Source organism: Pyrus communis, chromosome 11, assembly GCF_041283825.1.
Source record: "Pyrus communis isolate YQ-2024b chromosome 11, ASM4128382v1, whole genome shotgun sequence".
Lineage (NCBI taxonomy): Eukaryota > Viridiplantae > Streptophyta > Magnoliopsida > Rosales > Rosaceae > Pyrus > Pyrus communis.
The window spans coordinates 21,454,110-21,481,659 of record NC_142575.1 but is presented as its reverse complement, the minus strand read 5'-3'; the positions used below and the strand labels follow the sequence as shown (position 1 = coordinate 21,481,659).

At 34.3% G+C, this 27,550-nt stretch overlaps 1 protein-coding gene and 1 long non-coding RNA gene across 14 annotated transcripts; both read right to left on the bottom strand.

Annotated features, from left to right (window-relative positions):
• Positions 1–808: 808 nt before the first annotated feature.
• LOC148693085 (uncharacterized) lies at positions 809–8,076 on the bottom strand. The gene is made up of 2 exons (XR_015953329.1): positions 1,537–8,076; positions 809–1,161 (listed from the first exon to the last, which is right to left on the bottom strand). It is a non-coding gene; the product is annotated as an uncharacterized LOC148693085 (long non-coding RNA).
• A 230-nt stretch (positions 8,077–8,306) lies between these two features.
• On the bottom strand, positions 8,307–12,119 carry LOC137743471 (uncharacterized). Of its 13 annotated transcripts, none has more exons than XM_088679750.1 (9): positions 11,933–12,109; positions 11,552–11,723; positions 10,921–11,015; positions 10,630–10,734; positions 10,378–10,459; positions 9,581–9,698; positions 8,869–9,207; positions 8,607–8,667; positions 8,307–8,498 (listed from the first exon to the last, which is right to left on the bottom strand). In XM_088679750.1, exons 2-6 carry the CDS (start codon positions 11,613–11,615, stop codon positions 9,682–9,684), a joined length of 363 nt encoding a protein of 120 aa, XP_088535876.1. In that variant the 5' UTR covers positions 11,616–11,723; positions 11,933–12,109; the 3' UTR covers positions 8,307–8,498; positions 8,607–8,667; positions 8,869–9,207; positions 9,581–9,681. The 13 variants fall into 13 exon arrangements, with proteins under 13 accessions (XP_088535876.1, XP_088535875.1, XP_088535877.1 ...); XM_088679749.1 differs by having other exon boundaries at positions 8,307–8,667; positions 8,869–8,998; positions 9,092–9,207; XM_088679751.1 differs by having other exon boundaries at positions 9,092–9,207.
• Positions 12,120–27,550: the final 15,431 nt, after the last annotated feature.

Sequence of the window (27,550 nt, the reverse complement as noted above, 5' to 3'; positions counted from 1 at the left end):
ACGTTTGCCAAACGCATGACCAAGGATGGCGTTGCAATCACGTCATGCAACTGCTAGTGTTTTATCCATGAATGTGTGAATCTCTTAGCTGTGAATTTGTGGTTTCCTACCTTCCCTTCGTTGCCATAACCACATCCACTCTAGCCACCACCTCTCTCTCTCTACCCCCAGCAGAAGGCATGTTTGTGGGACTAATAATCTCTTGGATTATTTTCTTCACCATTATATTATGGAGAAAAGTTCAACTAAGTTTTAATGTTTCAACCCATCCTCCACTATCCAGTTGAAAGAATACTAGGTTCTAGGGTGTCTTGAATGAGATTCACACATTTCTTCGCCTCTTGAAAATTTGAACTATAATTTTACTTGTGAAGAGTGGTTTAGCTGATTTTAGCCCATTGAAGTTCATGTGCATAAGTTCGGATTAGGACTTGTCAAAAATGTTTTCTTAACTCAAATTTTTAATCTTTTAGTCATCAGTATTTTTCTGTATTTCTGGTAGTATTCTCAGAAGCTTGGTTTGAACAATGATCGTAGATTCATAACTTCTTAAAATGTGTAAAATGGTAAGTGATGCTTCCGTCTAACCTAGTGCTTGTGTGTGTTAAAGGCTATAGGTGATGAGTGAAGTGTAGTTGGAAAATGGCTCTTCTCGTTCGGCATTTCTCCATTTTCCTTATTGTTGTGTTCTTTATTGTTGCAGTTGGAAAATGGCAGCAAAGAACATTGTAGGATCTATTGTGGGAACCTTTGGGTTTGCGTATGTTTTCGACACTACTATATCTGACAAAAAGATATTTGGAGGTAGTTTTGATGATAAAAATGCGTGATGAAATCATGACTATTTAAGCACAATGTTGTAGGATATAAATCCGTAATTATATTACACCGTAGCGTATCACAGAAATTTATTAAATAAAAAGAAATTACAATACTACCTTAAACAAGCAAATATCAAGGAAGCTAATTAGAATGCTGCTAATTTTGGCTTGGGAGGATCAACCAAGCAAATATCAAGGAACTTATCAACGAGAGTGTACTTGTAATCAGGATATAATTCTGAGGCCTCTAGGTCATTTGCTGTGAGTTCAATCCTCGTCTGACCTTTGATGAATAAGCTATAAATGATTGCCGCACGTACATTGTCTGGGTGAGGAAGGGCTACAAGAAATTGAAGCAAAATGCTTATAAAAAAATGACATCATCACCATCCATTTGTTTGGTGAATAGTGACATGCATTGTTTTGTTGATGACTGTAAAAATGATTTGATTATCCAGTTAAACTAGATGGTAAGCCCTTTGGGCTAGCTAAAATGGTGAGGGACAATGCGGTAATATGTTAGGATTATGATTAGTTCGGGTTCGATTTTCTCTAACGTACACAATGAAGAAAAAGTGAAATGAAATGTTCATTTTCTTTTTTATTAAAACTGCAAGAAACATAATTTGTGTATCTATAGAGGAAGGTATGATGTATGAACCCACCATCTTTACTTTGTTATACGCAGTTGTATGTAGATTAGAATTATTCTTACTCTCAGAGAGCTTGATGATTTCTTGTTCTGGCATATGAATCCTTCTAAGAGTCCGTCCGGTCTTCTTCTCCCAACAAGAAATCAAATCCAGCTGAGATATAATGTTTCCTTGTGGTCTACAAGTGAGGACATGATTGGCTGTCCTTGGATCTGTTGCTGCTTTTATTGTGTATGTGGCTATATCTTCCTCATAATTCAGCACAGCTATAGGTATCCAAAAAGGAATTGAAAAAGAGAACAAAGAACACAAAGAAAAATAAGATTATTTTTTCGTATTATTGGGTTTTCAGCTATAGATTTCCTATGTAACATAAATAAATGTAACAATGTAACTTTTTTTTTCTATCGAAACAATGATATAAATTACAACTGTCAAAAAAAGAAAAAAAAGAATATTCATTCGATTAAAATGTTTACTATTGAGTGATGTAAGATTCTGATAGAGACATGCGACATTGATGTTGTACATGTGCCATAATCTCGTGAGTTGAGTAGCTATAAGGTTGCTTAGTCTGTAAGCTTTGTATGTAGTATATAAGGGAATATTCATCTATAACTAATCTGGTAAATTTTAGTAAAAGATATTATATAAGGCTTCCATTTCTGGTTCTTGTTGAAGGTTTCTCTCTTTTGAGATCTTCTTCTGCTACTGTTATTATGGTATCATGAGCTTAGGTTTTTCATCAGACATGAGTTTCAGTGATAATCTGAGCTGAATTTGTGTAGTTCATGTCTATAATTTCAAGATTCTGGTGTTGTTGATCGGTGTTCTTCGACTATGGCGATGGTTGCAATTTAGGTTGTTTTTTTATTGAATCTTTGATTTGTAGCTTATGATTCTTTGATATTGAATCTTTAATTGATGATGAGGCACGAAGCCATATCTATTTGACTATTTGTTATAGATCTAAATTGTGATGATTCTTGATCTGAATTTGGTAGTTGTTGATTTGAATTATGTGAAAATTGAGCATGAAGAGTTGTGTTAGGGCATGAAGCCTAAATTGTTTGAGAAAATTGAAGAAATTAAGTTGTCTAGGACACGAAGCCTCAATTTTTCTTGAAGAAGTTTGGATTTTGTGAGCATGAAGCTCAGTGTTTGTTGCTTATTCTTGGAGAAGTATGGAGTTTGAGAGAACAAATTTCTATAAATTGAAGTTGAAATCTATTATGATGAAGCTCTGTATTTGTTATTGTTTGTATACTGAGTTCATTTGGTGATTTAGTTCTAGTCTTTCTATCAATTTTAACCATTGAAAATTGATGGATTACTTGGTATGTTTACCATTCGATTGAATGATAACAACTTTGCAAATTGGTCTTTCAATTTAGATCAGTTCTTGAAGGTTATGATCTCTTTGATTACTTTGATGGATCTAATGTTTGGCCTCTTAAGTATGTTGTTTGTTTGGAGAAAGGAGTTACAAAAGAATTACAGAGGCATATCGTGAGCGGATAAAAGTTGGTAAAGCTTTACTTAGTCTATTAATTGCTACACTGGGTGATGAAGCAATTGAGTATGTAGTTAGAAGCAAAACAGCTCATTAAGCTTGGACTCATTTAACTCATCAATATACTATTGTGTCTCGAGCTAGGGTTAATCACCTAAAGACTGAACTTCATACAATCAAAAAGGGGGTTGATCCTGTTGAGAAGTATCTTCTTCAAATTAGGCATTTCAAAGATCAAGTCTTGGCTGCATGAGAGAGTGTATCTAAGAATGATTTGATTGTAGTTGCCTTAAGATAGTAATAATGGCTAGTGAATCACCAATCACCCCAAAAGATTTTTGAGCTCAGCTTCTCAGTGCTGAGAGAAAGCTGAATAGTTGTAAACCCCAATAGGTGCACAGAGACAATTTTATCCACGAGAATCCGGTAATTTTGGTTCTCAAAGGCAGTTTTATCCTGGAGAATCATCCACTCAAAAGTATAACAATTTCAATGGTGGTACATATTTTATGGGACAATATCCAAGGAACAATGGAAATGGTAATGGAAATAATGGAGGGTTTACTCAAAACAACACCAGCTCCAATTTCAATTCTATCAGAAGCATGGGTGGTTTCAATGGTTCTAGACAGAGGTTTAATGGATGAGGTAATGGTAGGTTTAACAACAGAACTTCTAATGGCTATTCTAATCAAGCTGGTAATAATTCAAAAGGGATCTTCTTGGAATTTTTGGAATGGTAACTGTGGTAAAAAAATCAACCATCATCCTTGAGTGTCAAATTTGTAGCAAAAGAGGGCACACTGTTCCCAATTGCTTCTACAAGAATGATTAATCTTCTACTTCTGCTGGCATAGTCCCTAAGTGTCAACTCAATGGCAAATGCAATCATACAACATTGAACTGCTTTCACATGAATAACTATACATTTTAAGGTGCTCAACGACCTCCTTCTCTCACTGTTATGATAGCTAATTCTTCCGTTGGTTTTAAGCTCAATCATGCTTGGATGATGGACAGTAGTGCCACACATCATATGATTGGAGAGATGGCAGATTTGAATTTGGTTACACCTTTTGAGGGAGATCAAAAGATTTCAATTGGCAATGGAGACTGTCTTCCAACCAAGAGCACTAGTTCAACCTCTATTAAAACTCATTCAAAACCACTGAATCTTATTACAATTTTACATGTTCCTGCACTTGCTGGCAGTTTATTATCTGTTTATACTCTTTGTAAGGATAATAATTGTTTTGTTCTTCTTGATGAGTTTGGCTTTTGGGTGCAAGACAAGGCAACAAAGAAGGTTCTAATGAGAGGAAGGAGTAAGAAAAACATGTACTACATTACCAACAATTTTTTCTTCAACTACAATAAGCTACTACAGCTGATTACTTTTCTAGGACAAATGGTGAAAGCTTCTCTCTGGCATCATAGACAAGGTCATCCTAGTAATGATGTCTTGAATAGTATGTTATCTTGCTCTAAGGTCTTTACCAACCTGATGTAAATAAGCATGTCTATGAATTTTTTATGTGTGGCAGGATATCTAGACAAGTATTTTCCTCTAGTTCTCATACTCCTGTAAAACCTTTTGAGAGAATTAGTAGTGATGTTTGGAGACCATCACCAGTTGTATACACTAAAGGCTATAAATACCATGTCAGTTTCATTGATGATTTTACTCGATTCACTTGGACTTTTCCTATTGCTTATAAATCTGAAGTGTATTATGTATTTGAGAAGTTTTATGCTTTCATTAAGAATCATTTTCAAGCCTTTGTGAAATTCTTTCAATCTGATGGTGGTGGTGAGTACATGAGCAAGCTTTCAAGAAGTTGTTAGAACCTAATGGGATTATACATATGGTTTCATGTCCTTATACCCCTCAATAAAATGTGATTGCTGAGAGGAACATTGACATATTATGGAGACTGCAATTACTTTGGTAACTACTGCTAAGTTACCTGACAACTTTTGGTTTCATGCTTGTTCTCATTCCATTTTTTTCATAAATAGAATGCCCTACAAGTCTTTAGATATGCAATCTCCATATTTTAAGCTTTTCGGTTCTCATCCTGTGTTGAATTCTTTGAAAATATTTGGTACAATAGTTTATCCCTATGTTAGGCCCTATATTTCTACCAAACTAGAGCCTAGATCTGAGAAATTTGTATTCTTGAGTTATGCCTTAGGGTACAAGGGTGTTATATGTTATCACAGAGGGAAACAAAAGTTTCTCATTGTCAGGCATGTTGTATGTTGTTCATGATGATCAAGTATTTCCTTTTCATACAAATTCAATTATTCCCAGTTCTTAGAATGAAACTACAATTCTATCAAGACATCTAGTGATTGTTCCTTATGTTATTCCTCTATTTGTTGAAAATACTTTTTCCGTTAACACTACTAAAGATGTTGATAATTTTTCCCAGATTGATAATGGTTCTTTGTCTCTCAGTGATGTTTCTAGTTCAGATCTTTGAATGGGTCTACACAGGTTGTACCTGATATTATTGTTCAATGTATTGGGACAGACTCTTCTTCATAAACCTTTCATTCTCAAGTTTACACTCCTCATCTCCAGCATTCTACAAAACCTTTGTTACATGTCCATCATGATGCTCAACTTGAGGTAATTCTCCTTTTTCTAGTGATTCTAATTCTTCTTCTCCTCAAACATTAGTATCTTATTCCCATCCTATGCAAACTAGACTTAAAACAGGTGTGATTTTTAGAAATAGATATGGTTCTATGGCTGTCTTTGAGTCTGATTCTTCTTAGTTCACTGTTGGCTGTCAAAGAGAATTTGATATCTTGGTTGGTGTTGCTAATGAGTCAGCTTCTAACTTAGTATTCCATATGAAGTTGCTTTTAAAGGTTGTACTGCAGTATTGAGCATTGTGAATTCATGTGAACCTACTTCATTTAAGGCTACTGTCTCTCAGTTTCATTGGAAAGAAGCTATGACTGACGAGTTTCAAGCATTACAAAAGCAAGGAACTTAGGAATTGGTTCCTGCCCCATCCAAATTATTGGCAATAAGTGGGTTTATAAGATTAAGAAGGATCAAATTAGAGTTATTTCCAGGTATAAAGCACGTTTAGTGGCTCAAGGGTATAGTCAAGAGCAGGGGTTGAATTATGATGATACTTTCAATCATGTGATCAAGCATAGTACTATTAGGATTGTTCTTGTTTTGGCTGCTGCACAAAAATGGACTTTAAGGTAGTTAGATGTCAAAAATACCTTCCTCTATGATGATTTACTAGAGGAAGTCTTTATGAAACAGCCACAGGGTTTTCATGATCCAATTCATCCTCATTATGTTTGTAAGCTTGTTAACTCTCTTTATGGACTTAAACAAGCTTCTAGAGCATGGAACTCCAAGTTGACTACCTATTGCCTATTTGAGGCTTTGTTGTTTCAGATTCAGACCCAAGTTTGTTTCTCAAAGCTTCCAATATACATGTGGTTGTTCTTCTTCTATATGTCAATGACATAACCATTACAGGCTTAGACTCTCTTCTCTTCTAGCAAGTTATTGACAGTTTGGGTGAAGTATTTGATATGAAGGATATGGGTCCGTTAACCTTCTTTCTTGGTCTTCAGGTCATCTATAAGTCTAATGGGGATCTTTTTATTTCTCAGTCAAACTATGTTAAAGAATTGCTCAAAAAGGCATATATGGAATCCTGCAAGTCATGTCCTACTCCTTGTAAGCCATATACATAATCTAATGGGTCTACTCCTTGTAAGTCAGTATTTTGTTTACCCATCCAAACATTGCATTTGTTGTGAATTTTGTTTGTCAGTTTATGGCTCATCCTACTGATGCACATTTTCATCTTGTTAAGCGCATCTTTAGATACTTACAGTGTACTATTGATTGTGGTCTCACTTATTCTTCAATGCAAACTCTGGATCTTATTGGCTTTAGTCATGCCGATTGGGCATCAGATTTTAATACTCGAAGGTCCACAACAAGTTATGTTGTTTTCTTAGGTCATAACCCTATTTCCTGGCAAGCTAAGAAACAAAGTAGTGTATCTCAAAGTTCAACCAAGGCTGAGTACAAGGCCTTGGCTAATGCAGCTACTGATATAGCCTAGATTTGTTTGATTTTGAAGGATCTGCTTGTCTTTCTTCCTTAGCCACCATTGATTCACTATGATAAAGTTTCTACTTTAGCATTTTGCTCGAATCCTGTTTTCACACTCGTATTAAACATTTGGATACTAATTTCCATTTTGTTCGTGAAACGGTTAAAAAAGGTGATCTTTAGGTTGAATATATTGCTACTGCAGATCAGGTTGCCAATTTTTTTACCAAAGGTCTTCAGGGTCTAGCTTTTGTTCGTCATTGTTCCAATCTCAAACTGGGATTTCCCAGTTGAGATTGAGGGGGGATATTGAGTGATGTAAGATTCTGATAGAGATATGTGGCATACCTTGATGTTGTACATGTGTCATAATCTTCTGAGTTGGGTAGTTGTAAGGTTGCTTAGTCTATAAGCTTTGTGTGTAGTATATAAGGGAATATTCATTTGTAACTAATTTGGTAAATTTTAGTAAAAGAATATTATACAAGGTTTCCATTTCTGGTTCTTGTTTGAGCTTTCTCTCTCTTATTTCTCTCTCTTGAGATCTTCTTCAGCTACTGTTATTATCTACGAGTCTTCAACCTAGATAAAGTCCACAATCTTTTAATTTTATTCAATTGAATTTTACATTAGAATATATATAGTACATTTACCATAATGAAATGGTAATAAAATAGGTCATTAACGACGATTTTTGTTAATACTTTTTACTTCATTCCTCCCTCTTTCCTCTTTGCCACATTTCTTCATACCTTTTTTTTACACACTTTGATATTATTTCTAGCTATGAAAGTGAAAATTGAAAACTCAATGAAATATTTATTCAAACAAGTCCTTAGAAATGGACAACATTTTTTGTAGCTGAAGGGTACTTCACACGGCAAAGTCTTTTCCATTTCGTTTGTCAAGCGAGGTAATCGGTGTAATTTTTTTAATATAATTGAAGAAGAAATAGAAGCTGTTGGGAGTACAAGGGCAGTTGGGATTTAGGAGGAACTAGCAGGACTGCCCGCGCCTTGCTGCGGGTTTTCAAATCATGAATAATATTCATAGAAAATTTAACTGAAAATGCTACAGCGATATAATCGCATTCTTAAATGTAATAATTTAGAGAACGCATGTTTTACATGAGTAATGCTCACAAAACCACACATTTACACAATTATCTCCAAATGAAAGAAAAAGCAAGAGATATGTGAATTAATCCATAAAATACATAGTTTAATTTACATCGCTACTCATTAAGTCGACATCAAATAGAAGCTTCACATCACAATAATTAACCACAATCCTCTGTTTTTGTAAGTGCAAAATGAAAAACGGAATCAAATATTAAACCCAATATCTTCACAGCACAATGTTCAACCCAAAATCTTCACATTAGCTCAAGAACTATATTGTTTCCAGAGCTTTCCAATTTCCCAGCACGGAACGACAAACATAAAAGCATTAAAATAGCTCTAAATTAAAACAATAGGATGAACTACAAAACGATAGAGGAAAGATTAAGAGCTTACCCTCACAAAATCAAAGCTCACCAAAATGCTTACCCTAACCAGAGAATCGTAGAGAATAAATCTGCATCAACATGTAAATCATAGAAAAAAAAATTAAAATTTATAAATACCATCATTTCACTACTAATTTGAATAAATCCAGAAACAATACATTGGAATAATCTTTTAGGTCTTCCAATATTAATAGGTTAGAAATTCAGAAGATAAAACACCACAATTCATTAAATTCAAAGTTGAACAATTCATTAAATTCAGAGCTTACCCACTGCAACATCAAATGATAGAAGCAAGACTTGTGTTAAAAGTCATGTGATGTGTGCATTTACAGACACCAAGATTTTACATGCCCAAGAAAGGGAATCACTCCATTAAAAAGAGAGGAACTACTGATACTGCAGGTACATTAACCAGACCACTAATTTTAAATGACAGCATATGCTCGAGTAAGTGAAAGACTAAAAGACGAAAAGAAGAGGGTTATATACCCGTTTCAATGTCATTGTCAGGGGCCTCTTAAACCTGGTTCCAGAATGAGGATAGTCCAACACTCTCGTAGTGACTAATACTTATTGTGACCTTCACTCAGTTTGTGAATTAGAAGCTTGAAATACACCAAAAATTATATTAATAGCCATTCCCCTAATTTTAACTACTAACAGTGTAAAGAATTGGAAATTACAATTAAGACCAATGTTTTCCCCCTTTTTTTTCATTGCCATAAAAGGCAGAAAAACAAAGGCTTCTAAAACTCAAACCAACCGTCTCATTTCTTCCCAAAAATAAACACATTTTAATCCAACATTCATAAATGCGTGGTCAAACAGGGGAGAAAATTATGTTAATTTGGGCTTCAAATTTACAAACATAACTGTTTACAATAAGCATATATAACATGATTTGGTCTGCAGTGCTTTCACCAATAGTTATAAAAAACAAAGATTCTAAAGATATGCATGCAATAGAATGACTATTACCTCCAAGTAAGCAATTGCAGGGTTGCAATCTAAGTTGCACACATCATGTTCAATCTGATAGCTTCAGTATAGCACTTGACAACATTATTTCAGGCTTTTCCTTAAATGAAGTATTTCCCTGGGAAAAGATTAGCAAACATAGAAATTGAAACAATACACATAAGTACATTGGTATCCCAGTTCTTTGCTAATAGAAAATGAAATTAAGGGGATGGAGAGACCTAATTTCAACTTTTTGAAGGAGAACACCACACTTCATTCATATCAAAGAACAACATGATTCCAATTTCAATTTTGAACATAATAAATCACATAGCATTCATATATTACTTCAACTTCTTTAAAATTTACTTTTGTATTTAAAGATTGTATATTTTAATGAGTCTAAATTGACTATATATAAATTATACCTTTTTATATTTAAATAATAATGTACATTGTATAATTACAGTTATAGTCCATGAATACAATTAGAGGCCTTTGAATTTCTTTGCAAGAGAAGATTTACACGGAAAAGCAACTGCAAATATACAGAAGGAGGGAATTTGAGTTTTGTAGTCCATCTACTCAGCAATTTCTTAATATAGATACAACTGAGCAGTGGGAGAGCTTTAGATAATACTATTCAATTCCACAGGTAATTATAAAAAAATAATCACATAATTTCTCACAATAAAAATCAATGTGACTAAAAACAAATGATATGTATCAACTTTGATGATTTCCCTTATTTTCCCTCTCCTTCCCAGCAACCAAACAGGGGCAAAAATTACCAAAAACTGAAAAGATTGAAGTACCTGAGCAAGTTGGAATGCCTGGGTTGCCATATACACTTGGTGTAAAAAAAATAAGGGTGGGCATTTTCAGAGCACCTAAACCCTTCATCCACAAACGTATGTAAAAAATCATACAAAATAATATTTTGAATGCATTAATCCGTAGAAACAAATAAGCTAAAATCAAACTTCTCTATCAGAAAGTAAAGACACGATCCAAAAATCCATTAACATAAAAAAGATGTCAATGTCCATTAGCAGCAAGTTTCTCACCTGGAAGACAAATCTCTTTTTCATTCCTTGAACTGATAGAAGACCTTTCATACGATATATGTCCTCACTTCGTTTCAACAACAGTGTACCAAGCCATATGTTAGCCTGAAAAAATAAAAACGAAATCAGTAGTTTTTGTCAGGTTTTCTTTCATACATGCCTGGACAAAGACTCTGGATGCAACTGGCCCTCAAATGTGTACTTGTCTCATTCAAAGGCAACAGGTCCACATGGAAGACACAGAAGAAATTATCAAATATATTGCAAAATACGACAAAACAGAGATCCTACCTTTCCAAGTTCTAAGTTCCCTTCACAAACTATGCTGATAGAAGAAACACCAGGATCATGAACATGATCATGGGTGTGGTGATCCTCATGATGGTCTGCACATCAGTTTCAAATGTGTGAATATCAGTTCATAAATCAAATCACAATTATAGTGGAAGATCAGAACTCTTAAAGCAAATCAAAATATTATCCAATCAAAAACCAAACTAAAGCAAAATTATGAGTAACCATGACAAAAAGCAAATAAATAAAAACCTAATTATCCCCAACTTCGAATATGTAGTTATCTATTATCCATTCCAAGAAATGTGAAATGCATAACAGAAAACGTAAGACAACTGGAGTAGGAGGGGAAAGACTGAGCTGCTGAGCGCAGGTAGTACAATAAAATCTTATCCTTTACACTTCGGTAATTAGTACCTTTCCTACAGAAATAAATTCAACAACAAATGGTAAATAAAATCAATAAAATAACATTGTGATTGCATTAATCCGAAAAAAAAAAATGCTAAAATTCATAGTTGGGGTGCAAAGAAATTAATTTTCAGCAATCCAGGGTCCCAGATCCGAGGCATTCAAGCACACAACAGAGAAGAGAGTATATTTTTTGAGGCACAAACCGAGTCTTTACCTTTGCTTCTTGTGTATCTGGGAACTGGATCAATGTTTTGCTCTGAAACTGGAGGATCGAACATGGATCTGCGAGTTTGAGCGAAATATCATCGATGGGTTGACGATCCTAGAGCCCTAGCATGGAAATATCATCCTTGGGTTGTTGGGATCTAGACTGCAATGAATATGAGCTACGCAACCATAAAAACCAACCTTTTAATTAATTTATAAATAAAAAAAACTCAAATCATGCTTCTACAGAGCAAAAACACAAAATTTATAAATTCCAAAAAACGAACTTTCATTATCAAACTTATGGAAACACGATAGGGTTTGGGAAAGAACGATTCTTGCTATCAAATTTCTGTAATGTTAGGGTTTGGGTCGTTGCTAGGATTACCTGATAATGCCAAAGTCTTCGCCGGGAGGAAGGCGGATGGAATCGAGGTGGAGCTGCTAAAATGGAGGCCGTAGTTGAGAGAAATTGGTTGAGGTACGGCTAGAGTTGAGAGAAATTGAGTGGCTAGGGTTTTCTTTTAGAAAAGAAGAACGGGGGTGAGCAGCGCTAGGGCTAGAGGTTAAGAGAAATGAAGAGAGAGGAAGAAGAAGTCGAAGAAACCCTACAGACAAAATTACCCTGATAAGTTCTAATAATTACCCTTCCAACACAGCCCAAATCTGATGGGTTTATTGTAAATAAGGTGAAGTGAAGGGGTAATTCGTCCCAAACCGTCCGGACAAAATCACCCTTATCAGTTCAAATAATATCCTTCAAACCCAGCCCAATTCTCATGGTTTTCTTGTCAAAGCGCTGCGACTTGCTTTTCGTGCTCATCGAGTTCACCCTGTTCAGTTCACACCATATCAAATTGGTTCTAACAGGTAATGCACATCCTAAGTATTGAATTGAGTAACTATATATAAAACATGATCAGTTAACTAGTAGGATTTAGCCAACTAAGAAATGAGAGGTTAATTAGCGTTACTATATATATAATTAATTACTTGGAAGATGGTGAGTCCCATGGCTTCATATTCTTTGTGCAGCTTAAGCTTGGAAGGGTCAGTGTTGGGTTTGATTGGTCGGGCGTAGGCATAGGTTGGATGGCCCAAAGAAACGCTTGCTTTCACCATGTACTTGCCTAGATACCCTGTTGCTCCAAATATCAGTATCTTGCTCTTCTCACAAGCCATGGCCTTCTTCAAAGATATTGTTCTTCTAAGCAAGGGCTATTGTGTTTAATATAGGGAAAAGGAGTGCATGATGAAGATAGAACACAAATTATATGGTGCTCTAGAGTATAGGAAATTTTGCGCATTTGAACTGTTGCATCTTGATTTTTGTCTTTTGTTTTTTTTTTTTTTTTTTTTTTTTAATTTTTTTTATCAAAAATCAAACAGTGAAAAGACTCGGAGTATTCGATACTCTAAAGACCATAAAAAAATCTCAAAGATGAAAGTGGGTGAACTTTCACATCTTTGCACATACGTGTCCCTGAAAAACACAGCATGCGAGAACTCAAATCGTTAGAGACCAATGGGCTTTTATCACAAATGATCATTGAGATTGATCAAACTCATTATTTTGGTCCCTCACTTTCAAAATCAATCAATGTCGTGCCTAACATTCACTACCGCACAACAATTTGGTCATTCCGTTTAAATTCTGTCAACTATTCTGTTAGTTTTAGGTGGGACCCACAAATCCAATAAAATTGTGACACGTGGATTACACAAAATAAAGGTATTTCTTGCAAATGGTCTTCGAAATTGATGCAACTCCTCATTTTGGTCCTTGAGTTTCAAAGTTGATGAATTTGGTCCCTGACTTTCACCACCGCACATGCCAGTGTGGGATACTCGTCAGTTAGTTCGCTCTTAAAAAATAGTTTCTTATAGTTAATTCATGTAGCGCACTCATTACAACCAAAAATTGAAAGTTGCATTCTTTATAGCCACAAAATTCTGAAATACAACTCGACACTCACCTTCTTGTTTCTAACTTGAATAATACAAGCTAAAGTTTTCTCCATCATTGGTGTGACTTAATCAAGCATTTAAAATCATGAAATCATGAAAAACAAGGTTACAAAAATTAATTGTCACATCATCATTATGGCACTCAAATGTTGGTTTCTAATATTTATTGTCACATGTGTTGTCACTAATATTTCTGGTCACATCATTATTATGGCACTCCAATGTACGGTCCTAATAATAGTCATACAAAGTTAACCTCACATTCGTGTCGTGTTTTCTATTCCATTTTCGTGACATATTCAATATGTTAATGGGTCGTATTGTGTAATACCCGTTAAAGTAAATAGGTAATATGATCCGACCTGAAATTAACCTGTAATATTATCAGGTAATATAACCCGACCCAATTTGTTAAAGAAAATATATTTTAAATCAATAAAAATAAAAATCTAAAATTTGAAATTCGATGAATAGAATAAAGTATAAATGACAATCGCATGGTAAGAGTGGCTTAAGCTTGTTGGAAAAGAAAAGTAATATATATATATTATTTTATATTGATTGACGTTTAACATTTTCTTTGTTATGATATTTTTTTTTTTAAATTATTTGCAGTGTTTTATAATCCTTATTGGCTGCCATTCATTCCCTTACTGGTACGGCATCTATTATACAAAACAAAACAAATTAGGGGCTTTTAGATCTAGATTCAAAAACATAGATGGTTTTTAGGAGTGAGTCCAATTATCTAATTATATGTTTTTATTTCTTTTATACTCATTTTATATTTTAAAAAAATATTAAAAATCAATTAAAATCTTCTAATATTATGCAATTTTCAACTCCAAAAAATCTAATTAATATCTTACAAAAAAAAAAAAAAAACTAATATACTAACATAAATTATCTACAAAACATTGTACCTTAAGTCAAGTAACAAATATATGAATATATATTATACCTGTACGCGAGATATGAAACCTAACTAAAAGGTAGGAAAAAACATAATATACCTACAAGCAAGACACATGAATTTGTGACACGTTGATTATAAAAAAGAATATGTCATATAGATACATAAAAATAATTAACCTGTGATATAGGTTGATTATAAAAATTAAAAATAAAATCTATAAATGGGGTTTAAAGCAGGAGGAAGAACGAGAAATAAAAAATAAAAATAAAAAAGAAATAATCAAAGAGATAATTAGGAAGAAATTTGATTTTTATAATAAATCTTATCATTGAATAGATAATTATTGATAATAAAATAATTAAATTTAAGGAATTTGACTTATTTTAATAAATTGGATTATTTCTACTATTGGCTAAAAAAATTGGACTTATATCAAGTTTTCCCAACAAATTAATCAAGGCTTCAAGTTTCTATTTTTTCAATTACATATATAGATATTATATAATACTGCCAACTTTTTTCCTTTTCTTAAAGATTATATAACACTGCCAACTTTTTTCCTTCTCTCAAAGATTGTTATAGTCGTGGGAGCCAAGCTGGAGGTGATAATAACTAAAATGTGTGTGGAGAGCTGCAAGTGTGGGATACTCGTCAGTTAGTTCGCTCTTAAAAAATAGTTTCTTATAGTTAATTCATGTGGCGCACTCATTACAACCAAAAATTGAAAGTTGCATTCTTTATAGCCACAAAATTCTAAAATACAACTCGACACTCACCTTCTTGTTTCTAACTTGAATAATACAAGCAAAAGTTTTCTCCATCATTGGTGTGACTTAATCAAGCATTTAAAATCATGAAATCAAGAAAAACAAGGTTACAAAAATTAATTGTCACATCATCATTATGGCACTCAAATGTTGGTTTCTAATATTTATTGTCACATGTGTTGTCTCTAATATTTCTGGTCACATCATTATTATGGCACTCCAATGTACGATCCTAATAATAGTCATACAAAGTTAACCTGACATTCGTGTCGTGTTTTCTGTTCCATTTTCGTGACATATCCAATATGTTAATGGGTCGTATTGTGTAATACCAGTTAAAGTAAATAGGTAATATGACCCGACTTGAAATTAACCTGTAATATTATCAGGTAATATAACCCGACCCAATTTGTTAAAGAAAATATATTTTAAATCAATAAAAATAAAAATCTAAAATTTGAAATTCGGTGAGTAGAATAAAGTATAAACGACAATCGACGGTTAATTTAAATCTAAGGTTTATGGATTATGGTGTCGGATTTAAGAGTTGACCCTTTCACGAAAGCTATAAAGCTTGTCTTTACGTGTGATTGTATACTTTTTTCACATTTTTCACACTCCTACAATAATTATTATTAAATTTATTAATTTTGCACCCAAATAAAAAAAAAAAAAAACTATTCATGAGATGTGGAGGGTTTTAAAAATCTAAACGACCATGTAACCATCGTCTAAGCATAGAGTATGCAATCACGAGTGTTTATATATGCCTTCACATTTTTTAGACTTGTACATTAATGATTATGATTTTATTTATTTTAAACTCCCTTAAAATACTATTCATGAGGGTTTGTATGGTTTTAAAAATCCGAACAATGATTTACCCATCCTCTTCCTCAAAGCATAGAGGATACGATCACGAGCATTTGCATATTTTTTTCATATTTTTTGAGCTTGTAAATTAATTATTATAATTTTTTAATGTGTTTGATACTTTAATTTTTACTTGATATTTTTATTTTTAATGTGTTTTATAATTTTTTAATCTCACTCTTTGCGTCTAGTATAATATAAAAATAAATAAATAAAAACTTAAAATTTTAAAATTTATATAGGATAATCATACAACAATACATATTTAATATACAACATATGCATATACACTATGGCTATTGTATTTTATAGTAAGTTTTTTTAGTAGTTTAAAAAATTAAAATCATCAAATTAACTTTTTTCTTAATGTGTCGAAACAGGTTACACTCATGTCACCATCGTGTAAACCTGGTAATGACCCGTTATTAACGAGTTCTTGTTGTGTGACCCAATATCGACCCGATTAGTTATCGTGTTGACCTGAAACCCGTTATTTTCATGTCATTTACATATCGTATTAACGGATCATGTAAAAAATTGTCAGGTCTAATACAAAGGATCAATAGTTATACTTATACCCATAGCTATATATTTTTATATTTCCTATTGCCATTATGTACTTTGTGCATGACCCATTTTTTGCATGCTTGGCTCATGAATTTTATGCCATTGGATGGCGAGAAGACCTTACGTGATAGCTTTTGTGGGTTTTAGATTTTTTGTGTTTTACTCATGATAATGATTATTGCCCAATTTTGTTGGGAATATCTTTGCTTAAAGATACCACGTTATCTTGAAATAATTTTTATTGTGCAAGCAACTAGTGGGATGCAATCACCTTACGCTACCAGAAAATATTATTTGCTCAAAAAAATTTGAGCCAATAAAGTATATTTCATCGGGTAAACGAGCTTTTCTGCGATGAAAATTAACGTTAGTCGGGCAAATGTGTCGACATTTACAGTTTTGCCAATGATTTTATGCGACGAAGAATGCGGCAAGGCAAGAGCACTTTCCTTGGGCAACATTTTGGTGCCATGGGGAAAAAATGGCTCATATTGTGTAAATGTTTGCTCGAAGAACTATCTAGGTTCAGTCGCAAAGCCGTAAATTAGGGTTTAGGGTCTTATTTCTTCGGTTCAAGTACAAGTATTCGTTGGATAAAGTGTGAGACATAGTTGGCATATTTTAATTCTTTAGATGACTTAATGGTTAAAAAGTCCAAAATATAAAATATTCCGAGCATCATAAAATTTGTGTTTCACATGAATATCGGCGAGGGACAAAAAACCAAAAGCTGCACTCATTACAACCAAAATTTAAAGGTTGAATATTTTATAGCCACAAATTTCTGAAATACAAGTCGACACTCACCTTCTTGTTTCTAACTTGAATAATACAAGCGAACGTTTTCTCCATCATTGGTGTGACTTAATCAAGAATTTATAATCATGAAATTATGAAAAACAAGGTTACAAAAATTAATTATCATATCATCATTTTATGGCACTCAAATGTTGGTTTCTATTATTTCTTGTCACTTCATTGTTATGGCACTCAAATGTAGGTTTCTACAAAGGATCAATAATTATACTTATATATTTTTATATTTCCTCTTGCCATTATATACTTTATGCATGTACCCATTTTTCACATGCTTGGCTCATGAACTTTAAGCCAGTGGATGACAAGAAGACCTTACGTGATAGCTTTCGTGGGTTTTAGATTTTGTTGTGTTTTACTCATGATAATTATCTTTGCACAATTTTGTTGGGAATATCTACTAATTTAATTTTTACTTTTAATATTTTAAAAATTGAAAGTAGTTACCTAATAAGTTTTTAGTTTCTAAAACAGGTGAAAACTAAAGGTTTGGAGTCGTAGTCTGAGTCGGTGTTAGGATTGATTATTGGTAGGACATAGGCATAGGTTAGATGCACCTTATTTAAATACCTCATTAAATATCACAACCACCTAAATGAAGGCTCCAACATCTTAAAAATTAAAGAATGACAATGCCCATACGTTTAATGCTGCAGCTCAGCAATCGACACTTGTGGGTCGCACAAGATCGGGCTCGCAAGCCACTTTGTGCCTAGCTCTTGGGTTAGATGAAGCAAGGTTCTTTGGTTGCATTTTTTTTAAACTAAATATTCATAGGGTACAAATTCTGTAGTAACGAGCGGGTACAAATTCTAGTTAGTTTACTAAATATTAATTGTATTATTACAAACTAATTTAATTATTATTTTTAATATTTTAAAAACTAAAAGTAGTTACCTAATAAGTTTTTAGTTTTCAAAACAAGTGAAAACTAAACGTTTGGAGTCGGATTCTGAGTCGGTGTTGGGATTGATTATTGGTGGGATGCACCTTATATAAATACCTCTTTAAATACTACAACTATCTAAAATGAAGGCTCCAACATCTTAAAAATTAAAGAATGACAATGCCCATACGTTTAATGCTGGATCTCAACAATCAACACTTGTGGGTAGACCTGGCAATTTTTTACATGGTTTGTTAACACGACACGAAAATAACGGATTTCTGATCAACACGATAACTAATCGGGTCATTATCGGGTCACACGATAATAACCCGTTAATAACGGGATCCTTAACGGGTTTACACGAGAGTGGCACGTGGGTAACATGTTTCGACACGATAAGAAAAAAGTTATTTTGATTATTTTAATTTTTTAAACTACTAAAAAAAATCTTATAAAATACAATAGATATAATGAATATGTATATATTGTTTATTAATTATTATTCTATACAAATTTTAAAATTTAAGTTTTATTTATTTATTTATTTATTTTTATAGTATATTATAGGCAAAGATTGAGATTAAAAATGATAAAACACTTTAAAAATAAAAATAACAAGTAATTTAAAAATACCAAACACATTAAAAAAATTATAATAATTAATTTACATGTGCGAAAAATATGAAAAAAAATATGCAAATGCTCGTCGTTGCATCCTCTATGCTTTGAGGATGGGTATATGATCGTTTGAATTTTTAAAACCATACAAACTCTCATGAATAGTATTTTTTAAGGTAGTTCAAAATAAACAAAATTTATAATCATATATGTATAAGTCTGAAATATGTGAAAGCAAATAAACGTTCATAATTATATCCTCAATGCTTAGATGATGGTTACATGGTCGTTTAGATTTTTAAAACCCTCCAAATCTCATGAACGGTGCTTTTTATTTGAGTTCAAAATTAATAATAATTATTGTAGAAGTGTGAAAAATGTAATCACTCGTAATGAAAAGCTTTACAACTTTCTTGAAGGGGTCAACTCCAAAATGTAGTACATATATATACTAATTTAGTATTATGTTTTACATTTTTTTTTTTGGTCAAATTATGTTTTTCATTTTCATTTTTATTGATTTAAAATATATTTTTCTTAATGGGTAACAGGTCAAGTCATATTACCTGATAATATTAACGGGTTGATTTCGAGTCGGGTCATATTACATGTTTACTTTAACAGGTATTACACGATACGACCTGTTAAGTCATCGGGTATGATACGAAAACGACACGAACACGTGAATGTCAGGTCTACTTGTGGGTCACACATGATGGTGCTTGCAAGCAACCATGGCTGACCAGCGAGCCACTTTGTGCCCAGCTCTTGGGTTAGATGAAGCAAGGTTCTTTGGTCAGATTCTTTTTTATAATGTTAAAGAGATCAAATGTGTAAATTAAATAATATGGTTGTTGATGATTAGATTATTACTTAAATGTTGATTAACGTGCTCATTTTCTATTAGTGACACATCATTTAGTTTGCAAATTTGATTTCAAAATTTAGTCTCTTTAGCATTGGCCTTTTGATGGAACGTTGTTTTTATTAATTTGAGACATATAGCCCTTAGTTGAAGGTGTTCTAAAAATAACAGTTTTTTTTTTCATTTTTATATAATTATATATTTGACATTAATAGGGGGAGCGAGCTTGCCGATTATGAGATTCGAATTTAAGTCTTCTCACTTAATAGTGTGAAAAAGAATATCACCAAATTGTAGTATTAAGAAAACTAAAAGTAGTTTTTTTTTTTCTTTGTCCAAAAACTAGTTTTCTTGCATTTTGACCGATATGAAGAGATGCAGAAAATTACATTATTCACAACGTGATGAATTGTTGAATACGGTACAAGTGAGGTTTTCATCGCAAGAGACCTTTGATTACATCGACCAAAAACGCCTAATATAACAAGACAACCGCCACGTTTGTTTCTACTACAGCTATCATTGTTCTTTTCAACTTAAAAATATTATAATTTACTAATTAATTCTCAAATTTTTTGAATAAGGATAAAACTAGGAAAACTAAATATATTGGAATCACTTCTGATTATGTTTGAAACTTGGACTTCAATGAAAATTTTGATATGCTTCCCACTAATTTTTTTCCTTTTATAATTCTTCATCAGAGTCAGTGCTACTTGTATTCAAATGGTGTCCCATTACTAGTTTTGTTGGTGCTTTTGTACAACAATCCTCCGTGTGGTAAGTTTATGAAATGATTGAACTTCTAGTTGTCATTATTACAGGTTTAGAGCTCTGGCTTTGTTCCTTTTGTTGGGTTTTAAGGCTCAAAATTAGGATGCTACAGAAATTACATTTGTGTTACCTATTTTTGCTCAGTGTCCTATTTGGGTTTGGATTTGACTTCTTGGTTGGATTCCTTACTTGGAGAGATTTTGTTAATTACCTATTTGATTAGGATTTGGATTTACTTCCAATTAGGATTAGGATTCTCATTGTAACCTAAGTCCTATGCACTTAAATAGGACCTTAGGGATAGTTCATTTTGTGTGGCTCATTAGTGTGGCAATTTGGTGAGAGTCAATTTGTGATTTTGTGAGTTAGAGACAATTTGGGAGAATATTTTCCGTTTGATTTGGATTCTCTACTTTGGTTTAGGATTTGTAATTTGTGGGATTTGGGTTGTGAGAGTTAACCACTTTTTTGTAATCTCCATTTGTTTAATAAAATTTCTCGCCGTGCTTCGCCCGTGGATGTAACTTTTATGTTGAACCATGTAATCTCTTGTGTTATTTTAAGATTGTTTTTTTCTTTTATCTACAACATTAATATTGGTACATTATTAAAATTCACTTCCGTTTTGCGCATAAAATTACACTTTTGCTACTTGTCGTGCTTACCAAACCCACAAATCCGCTAATACTAGTGGGTTTTCAATTGGCCAAGCTGACCTTGTTTTTTCGCTTTGAAGTCTTTTTTGGTTTGAGGACCCAACCGACCCAATCCAAGATATCCTCCTTTAAGTTTGTACATTTTCTCAACTACCTAATAAAACCGATATTGTTTCACTACAAAAAAAATAAAAACTAAAATGCTCATTTAGGAACTTGGACAAAATATACTCACTAAATTAGTTTAGTCAAATCGTGTCTTCCATATATTTCCTTTATCCTTAAGAAAACTGTTGATGCACAAAATCAGTGAGACTTTGGAACAACGTAAAGTGTCAAGTTTGTGACCTACACTCGGTTGCTTCGGTCACCTAATGATGGTAATATGTAAAGAGATAGAGATAAGGAAGGAAACACAAGATGTACGTGGTTCACCCTAAGTCTGGCTATGTCCATGGATTAGAGGAGTTCTCGTTAATGGTGAAGGGTTTACATAAATACATAAGTTTAAGCATAATCATCATGAGTGGGTTCTAATGACTAGTTTAAGTACAATAATGAGATTAGGGATTAATTATAGGAGAATAGTCTTCTTTTATAGTTGAGGAAAGTCTCCAGCTTTCGTCTGCGATTGACGTGGGACTCTATAAGTTTTATTCTGACGTTGACATGTGTTGTGCTGTGATTGGCCTCCTAGGTGGAGGGAAACTCTAGTGCTTCGGCAAGGTGCCTTAGCATGAACCCCTCAGTGGGCCTTTGAAAATATGAAGTTAACCGGTGCTTGGTAGTTTCGGGACTAGTCAAGTATGATACAAACAATGCTCCTCTAAGTTCCCAAGTAAGGAGTCCCCCAAGTTTCCAAGCCCAAGTATATATATATATATTTTAATTTTTTTAAGCCCAATTCATTCTTTCATTTTTTTGTGAGAAAAAAAAATGTGGTTGAAGCCCTTTCCTTTGTGTACATTGCTTGAATGATTGAAGCTTTTTCCTTTGAGCACATAGCTTGAATGGTTGAAACTAGTAATCGGACCCCATAAATTAATTTTGCTTCACACTTTCTTGATCAAGAGTGTGTGAAGTTTTTTACATGTAATCTTGAAGCTTTTTCTTTTGGGCACATAGCTTGAACGGTTGAAGCTTTTTCTTTGGGCACATAACTTGAGTGGTTGGAGCTAGTTGTAGGACACCATAACTTGATTTTGCTTCACACTATCTTGATTAAGAGTGTGTGAAGCTTTTTACATCATGTAGTGTTAAAGCTTTTTCCTTTGGGCACATAGTGTTGAAGCTTTGTAGGTAAAGTTTTTTGGTTAAAGTTTTGTAGGTGAAACATTTGGCTTGAAGCTTTGTAGGTGAAGCTTTTGGGTTGAAACTTTGTAGGTGAAACTTTTGATTGAAGCTTTGTAGGAGAAGCTTTTGGTTGAAGCTTTGTAGGTTAAGCTTTTTGGTTGAAGTTTTGTAGGTGAAGGTTTTTGGTTGAAGCTTTGTGGGTGAAGGTTTCTGGTTGAAGCTGTGGGTGAAGCTTTGTAGGTGAAATGTTTTGGGTGAAGCTTTGAAGATGAAGTTTTTGCTTAGGCACATAGCTTGAATAGTTGAAGCTATTCCTAGAGCACCATAAACTAATTTTGCTTCACACTATCTTGATCAAGAGTGTGTGAAGCTTTTGACATTTGTAGTTGCCTCCTATGTGTTGAAGTTTTGTTGGTTTTCTCCATGTCATAATTAATAATTAATTAATTACTTAATTAATAATTAACAATTAATTAAATAATTATTAATTATCGAAATAATTATTAATTAATTAAGGGTTTTCATCACAAACGGTTCCTGAAATTTACCTCACTCTTCATGTTGGTCCTTCAATTTGAAAATCAATTAATGTCGTCCTTGAATTTTACTAGTACACATCAATTCGGTCCCTGCCATCCAAATCGATCAATTTTTTTGTTAGTTTGTTGATGTGGCAGAAAGACAACCCCACACAACCAATTGTTGATGCCATGTAAATGATACCAAAAAATTATTAGTAATTTGAAATTTAAAAAACAATTGAAAAGTAAATAATTATTATCAAAATAAATAAATAAACTAGAAACAAAAAAAATCCCAAACCGCATCACCCCTGCCCCTTCCGGGCTATCCGCCATCTACTACACCCACCCACCCCAAGCCCAGCCACACGACCCGGTGACGGTTGCGTCGTTGAAGCTACCTATGAGGTTTTCAGCCAATCTCTCTCTCTCTCTTCTCTCTCCTTTCTCTCTCTCTTTCACAATAGCCTATGATGTTTGCATCTCTCTCTAACTCCATTGCAACATAGACCCCAGGCTTTCATTTAATCACAAGTGCCCTCTTTATCTTCCAATTCTAGCTAAGATTTCCTCATTCTCTCTCTATGGCTTACGATTTGGTCAAGCTTACTTTTCCCCTCATCCTCAAATTTTTGCACGACCTCATTAAATCAAATTCCCACAGTGCATTCATGGATTCAAATACCCACCAAGCAATGTGCACAACTCAATTATGGGTTGCTCAGATTTTGCTCTGCTCCGAGCTCCCTCCTTGCCAAATTCCTCGACGAAAATGATTCAGGCCAGTCACAGGTAGCTTCAATGACACAACTGCCACCAGGGTGTGACTGAGCTTGGAGGGGGGGAAAGGTTGGTAGATGACGAAAAGGATCAGGGGTTGAGATTATGTTTTGTTTTTGTTTGCTTTGAGATTATGTTTTGTTTTTGTTTGTTGTTTACTTGTTAGTTTGGCTTTTACTTTTTTTTTTTTTTTTTTAAATAAAAGATTTTTTTATTGTCTACATGGCGCCAAATAATTGTTTGGGTGGGCTCTTATGTGCCACGTCAGCAAATTAATAGAAAAATTGATGGATTTGGATGGCAGGAACCAAATTGATGTGTGCTAGTGAAATTTAAGGACGGGATTGATTGATTTTTAAATTGAGGGACTAACATGACGAGTTAGGTCAATTTTAGTGACCATCTATGATAAAAACCATTAATTAATTTCAGAAATTTAAACTTTTTTTTTTTTGACAAAATTTTTTTTTTTTTTTTTTTTGGCCTTTTTTTCAAAACTAGGGACAAGAAAATGTGGGTAAGGCCACATATCTAGATTTTGCTTCCACACTATTAAGCAAGAGTGTGTGAGGCAAACCACATATTGTAGTAGTTGAAGGTTTGGAGGAACCATATAAATTGATTTTGCTTCGCACAGTCTTGATCAAGAGTGTACGAAGCTTTCTACGAGTTGTAGTGTTTGCATTGTTACAGAGAGAAAATGTCATAACAGATGCAAGAAGGTTGAAGAGCTTGATCTTTGTATACCATGCACTGAAGCCTTTGTTGGCTTGTAATAAGACTTTGTTGGTGACTATAGCCCTTGTTAGGCATAAGTGCTCCCCAGTTGGGTTGAATTAAGCTTGCTTATCCCCCTTTTGAGTTATAAAGCTTGAGGGTTTTTTATTATTTGTGAATGCTAAGAGTTCATACGTACAAGTTGTACCACTCCTCACCTAGTTGGTGGGAAGAATGGTGAGTTGCCGAGGCAAAAATGTTTATTAATAGTACTAGTTGTACTCTTCATCGCCTAGTTAGTGATACGAAGGTGAGTTCTTTCATCACCTAGTTGGTGATAAGAGTGGCAAGTTGCTGAATGATATTAGAGTACGAGTTGTACCTTTCATCACCTGGTTGTGATACGAAGGTGAGTTCCTTCATCATCTGGTTGGTGAAAATAAGGGCAAGGTGCCGAGGCACATTGTAGCAAGTGCCGAATGATAAAAAGTATGTTGACACTCCTTTGAAGCTCAGTTGACACTCCTTTATGCATGAATGTGTTGAAATCTGTGAAGATTATATTGATTGATATGAATGATGCTTATGAATGTTTTTCTATGCATGAAGGAATCCATGCTTAGCATATGTGAACCATGTTGGTTGTAACACTTAGTTTCACTTACTTTGTGTCAAAGTAAGCATGTTGAAGCTCTAAGTTAGAGTATAGAGGTAGGTCAGCGTAGACCAAGTGTTCCAGTGCTAGGAATGTAAAAGACTCAGACGAAGTTGTCTGATTCCCTTTTCATTAAATATTTGTCGAATAGCTTGTGTTACAAAAGATCTTAAACGGTTAAGGGTCAAGACATTTGTAATGTGTATTCCTTCTTATAATAGCATTGCCTTCAGCACCTAGTCCCCCTACTTTGAAAGAGCAAGGTTTGACCCCATGGTCATAATAGTTAAAGGTACGTTCACCACTGGTTGTCTTGATATGAACCTTTATCCCTCTTGTTGTAATAAGCTTTCTAAGAGTAAAGATCCTTCCTCTTACTAAGAGATGAATACGGTTGGTGACTCAGCGAGTAGGTAAATGAGGCGAGAAAGGATGCAATAGGTGTTCGAATAGCCAAAACCTCCTCACTTGGTAGAACTTGACTTCCATTCCCCACTTATTGATATGGGTTAACCATAGAAGGGTTTCCTTGGTATGCCCTTGCCTCAGCAAAGGCATGATTGTAAGCTTGCATCATTATTTCAGAGTAAGTCTTCCAAAGTGTTAACATTGATCATGTACTTGAAAAAGCATTCACGCATGGCTATTGTGAAGGCCCTGAGTGTTGTTTTATCATATGCATCAGCTCAGCGAGAGTACTCATTGTTGAAGCAACCGACATATTCACGCAATGACTCGTCCGATTTCTGATGAATGGTGTATAACTCATCAGCGAAGTGTAAGCGATCAGCTTGGAAGATGTGTTGAGCCACGAAGAGTCTTTTTAGCTTAGCAAAGGAATCCACAGTATTAGGTTGAAGACGACAATACCAATTGAGGGCTCTACTAAAGAGAGTTGAGGGGAATATGAGATATCGTTCCTCATCATTGTCTCTTCGGTATGCCATGGTAGATTCGAAGATATAGATATGCTCAATTAAATCTTCCCTCCCAGTATACGATTGTAAGCCAAGCTTCTGTTTAGTTTTTCCTTGTAAAAAGGTGCAAAAGATCCTCTTTATTAGAAGTCCTGGCCTTGACTGATTCTAGTGAAGTATTTTGGCTTGACGCTCGACCTTCAGCTTATTCACTTCTTCGAGGAACTGCAAGATAAGGGGGTCCCTAATGGAGTCAGGCACCATTAAAACTCTTCTTCGTAAGTTTCCTTCTTTGGAAGTTGGGAAGTTAGGTCAAATACATGTGGCCTTTCCCTGGATTTACCATACTCGTTTCCAGGACGTGTCCGTTGAAAGTCCCTTGAGTCTCCTACACGTTCTTGTCCCTCAAAATCTTGTCGTTCCTTTCCTAGATTGGGGGTTGGCCTATGTTGTGGTAGGGGACTGAGCCCTTCGATGACCTTTGGATCTTTGATCCTTGAGCTTAGGTGGATGGGGTTTTCTCGATGTTGCCTCAAGAAGTTTCGACAATCGTAATAGACAGACTTTGATCCTTCCACTCCTTCTGCAAGGAGGTGCCTCCTTCCACTTCTCCTACTTCGGGTCAAAGTAGCTGGGTTGAGAGAAGTCTCGCATTGACCAACACATGGATGGGTTGTTCGCTCCTCATTAGGAGTATCGATGTTGAAAATCAATGACCCTTCATGTTGAGGGGCACCCAGGTGATGGTTAACATCCATATGGGTGATGGGCTCGTGAGATTGAATCTGCCTACCCTCGTGGAGTATCTCAAAGAGTTTCTCATACTGTTCTTGGAGGATCTCATTCTTCATTGCTATCTTGTTGTTCTGAACCTCAAGCTCTTCGACCTTAGCCTGAAGAGCAAACTTATTTCTTTCCTTCCTCCATTGTCTCACACTAAGCACGAAGAGGTGTCGTTCTGCGTGCTATGGCTTCCTTCGTTTCCCATGTTGGAAAGGGATGCCTGATCAAAAGAGAGTGTACAAACGATGGAAACTGCTTGACAAAGCTAGAGATAGTAGGAGTAAGTGTCATTCCCACAGACAGCGCCAAATGTTGATGCACAAAATCAGTAAGACTTTAGAACAACGTAAAGTGTCAAGTTTGTGACCTTCACTCGATTACTTCGGTCACCTAGTGATGGTAATATGTAAACAGATAGAGATAGGGAAGCAAACACAAGATGTACATGGTTCACCCTAAGTCTGGCTACGCCCGCGGAGTTGAAGAGTTCTCATTAATGGTAAAGGGTTTACACAAATATATAAGTTTAAGCATAATCATCATCAGTGGGTTCTAATGGCTAGTTTAAGTACAATAATGACATTATGGATTAATTGTAGGAGAATGATCTTCTTTTATAGTACAAGAGAGT

What these genes read in the sequence shown, in the direction of transcription:
- LOC137743471 (XM_068483367.2), bottom strand. Translation starts at nt 11,615, where the DNA reads ATGTTCGATCCTCCAGTTTCAGAGCAAAACATTGATCCAGTTCCCAGA. An exon ending in CAGATACACAAGAAGCAAAG is followed by an intron (nt 11,016 to 11,551) that starts GTAAAGACTCGG and finishes ACTGATGTGCAG; the next exon opens with ACCATCATGAGGATCACCAC. An exon ending in AAAAGAGATTTGTCTTCCAG is followed by an intron (nt 10,460 to 10,629) that starts GTGAGAAACTTG and finishes TTGTGGATGAAG; the next exon opens with GGTTTAGGTGCTCTGAAAAT.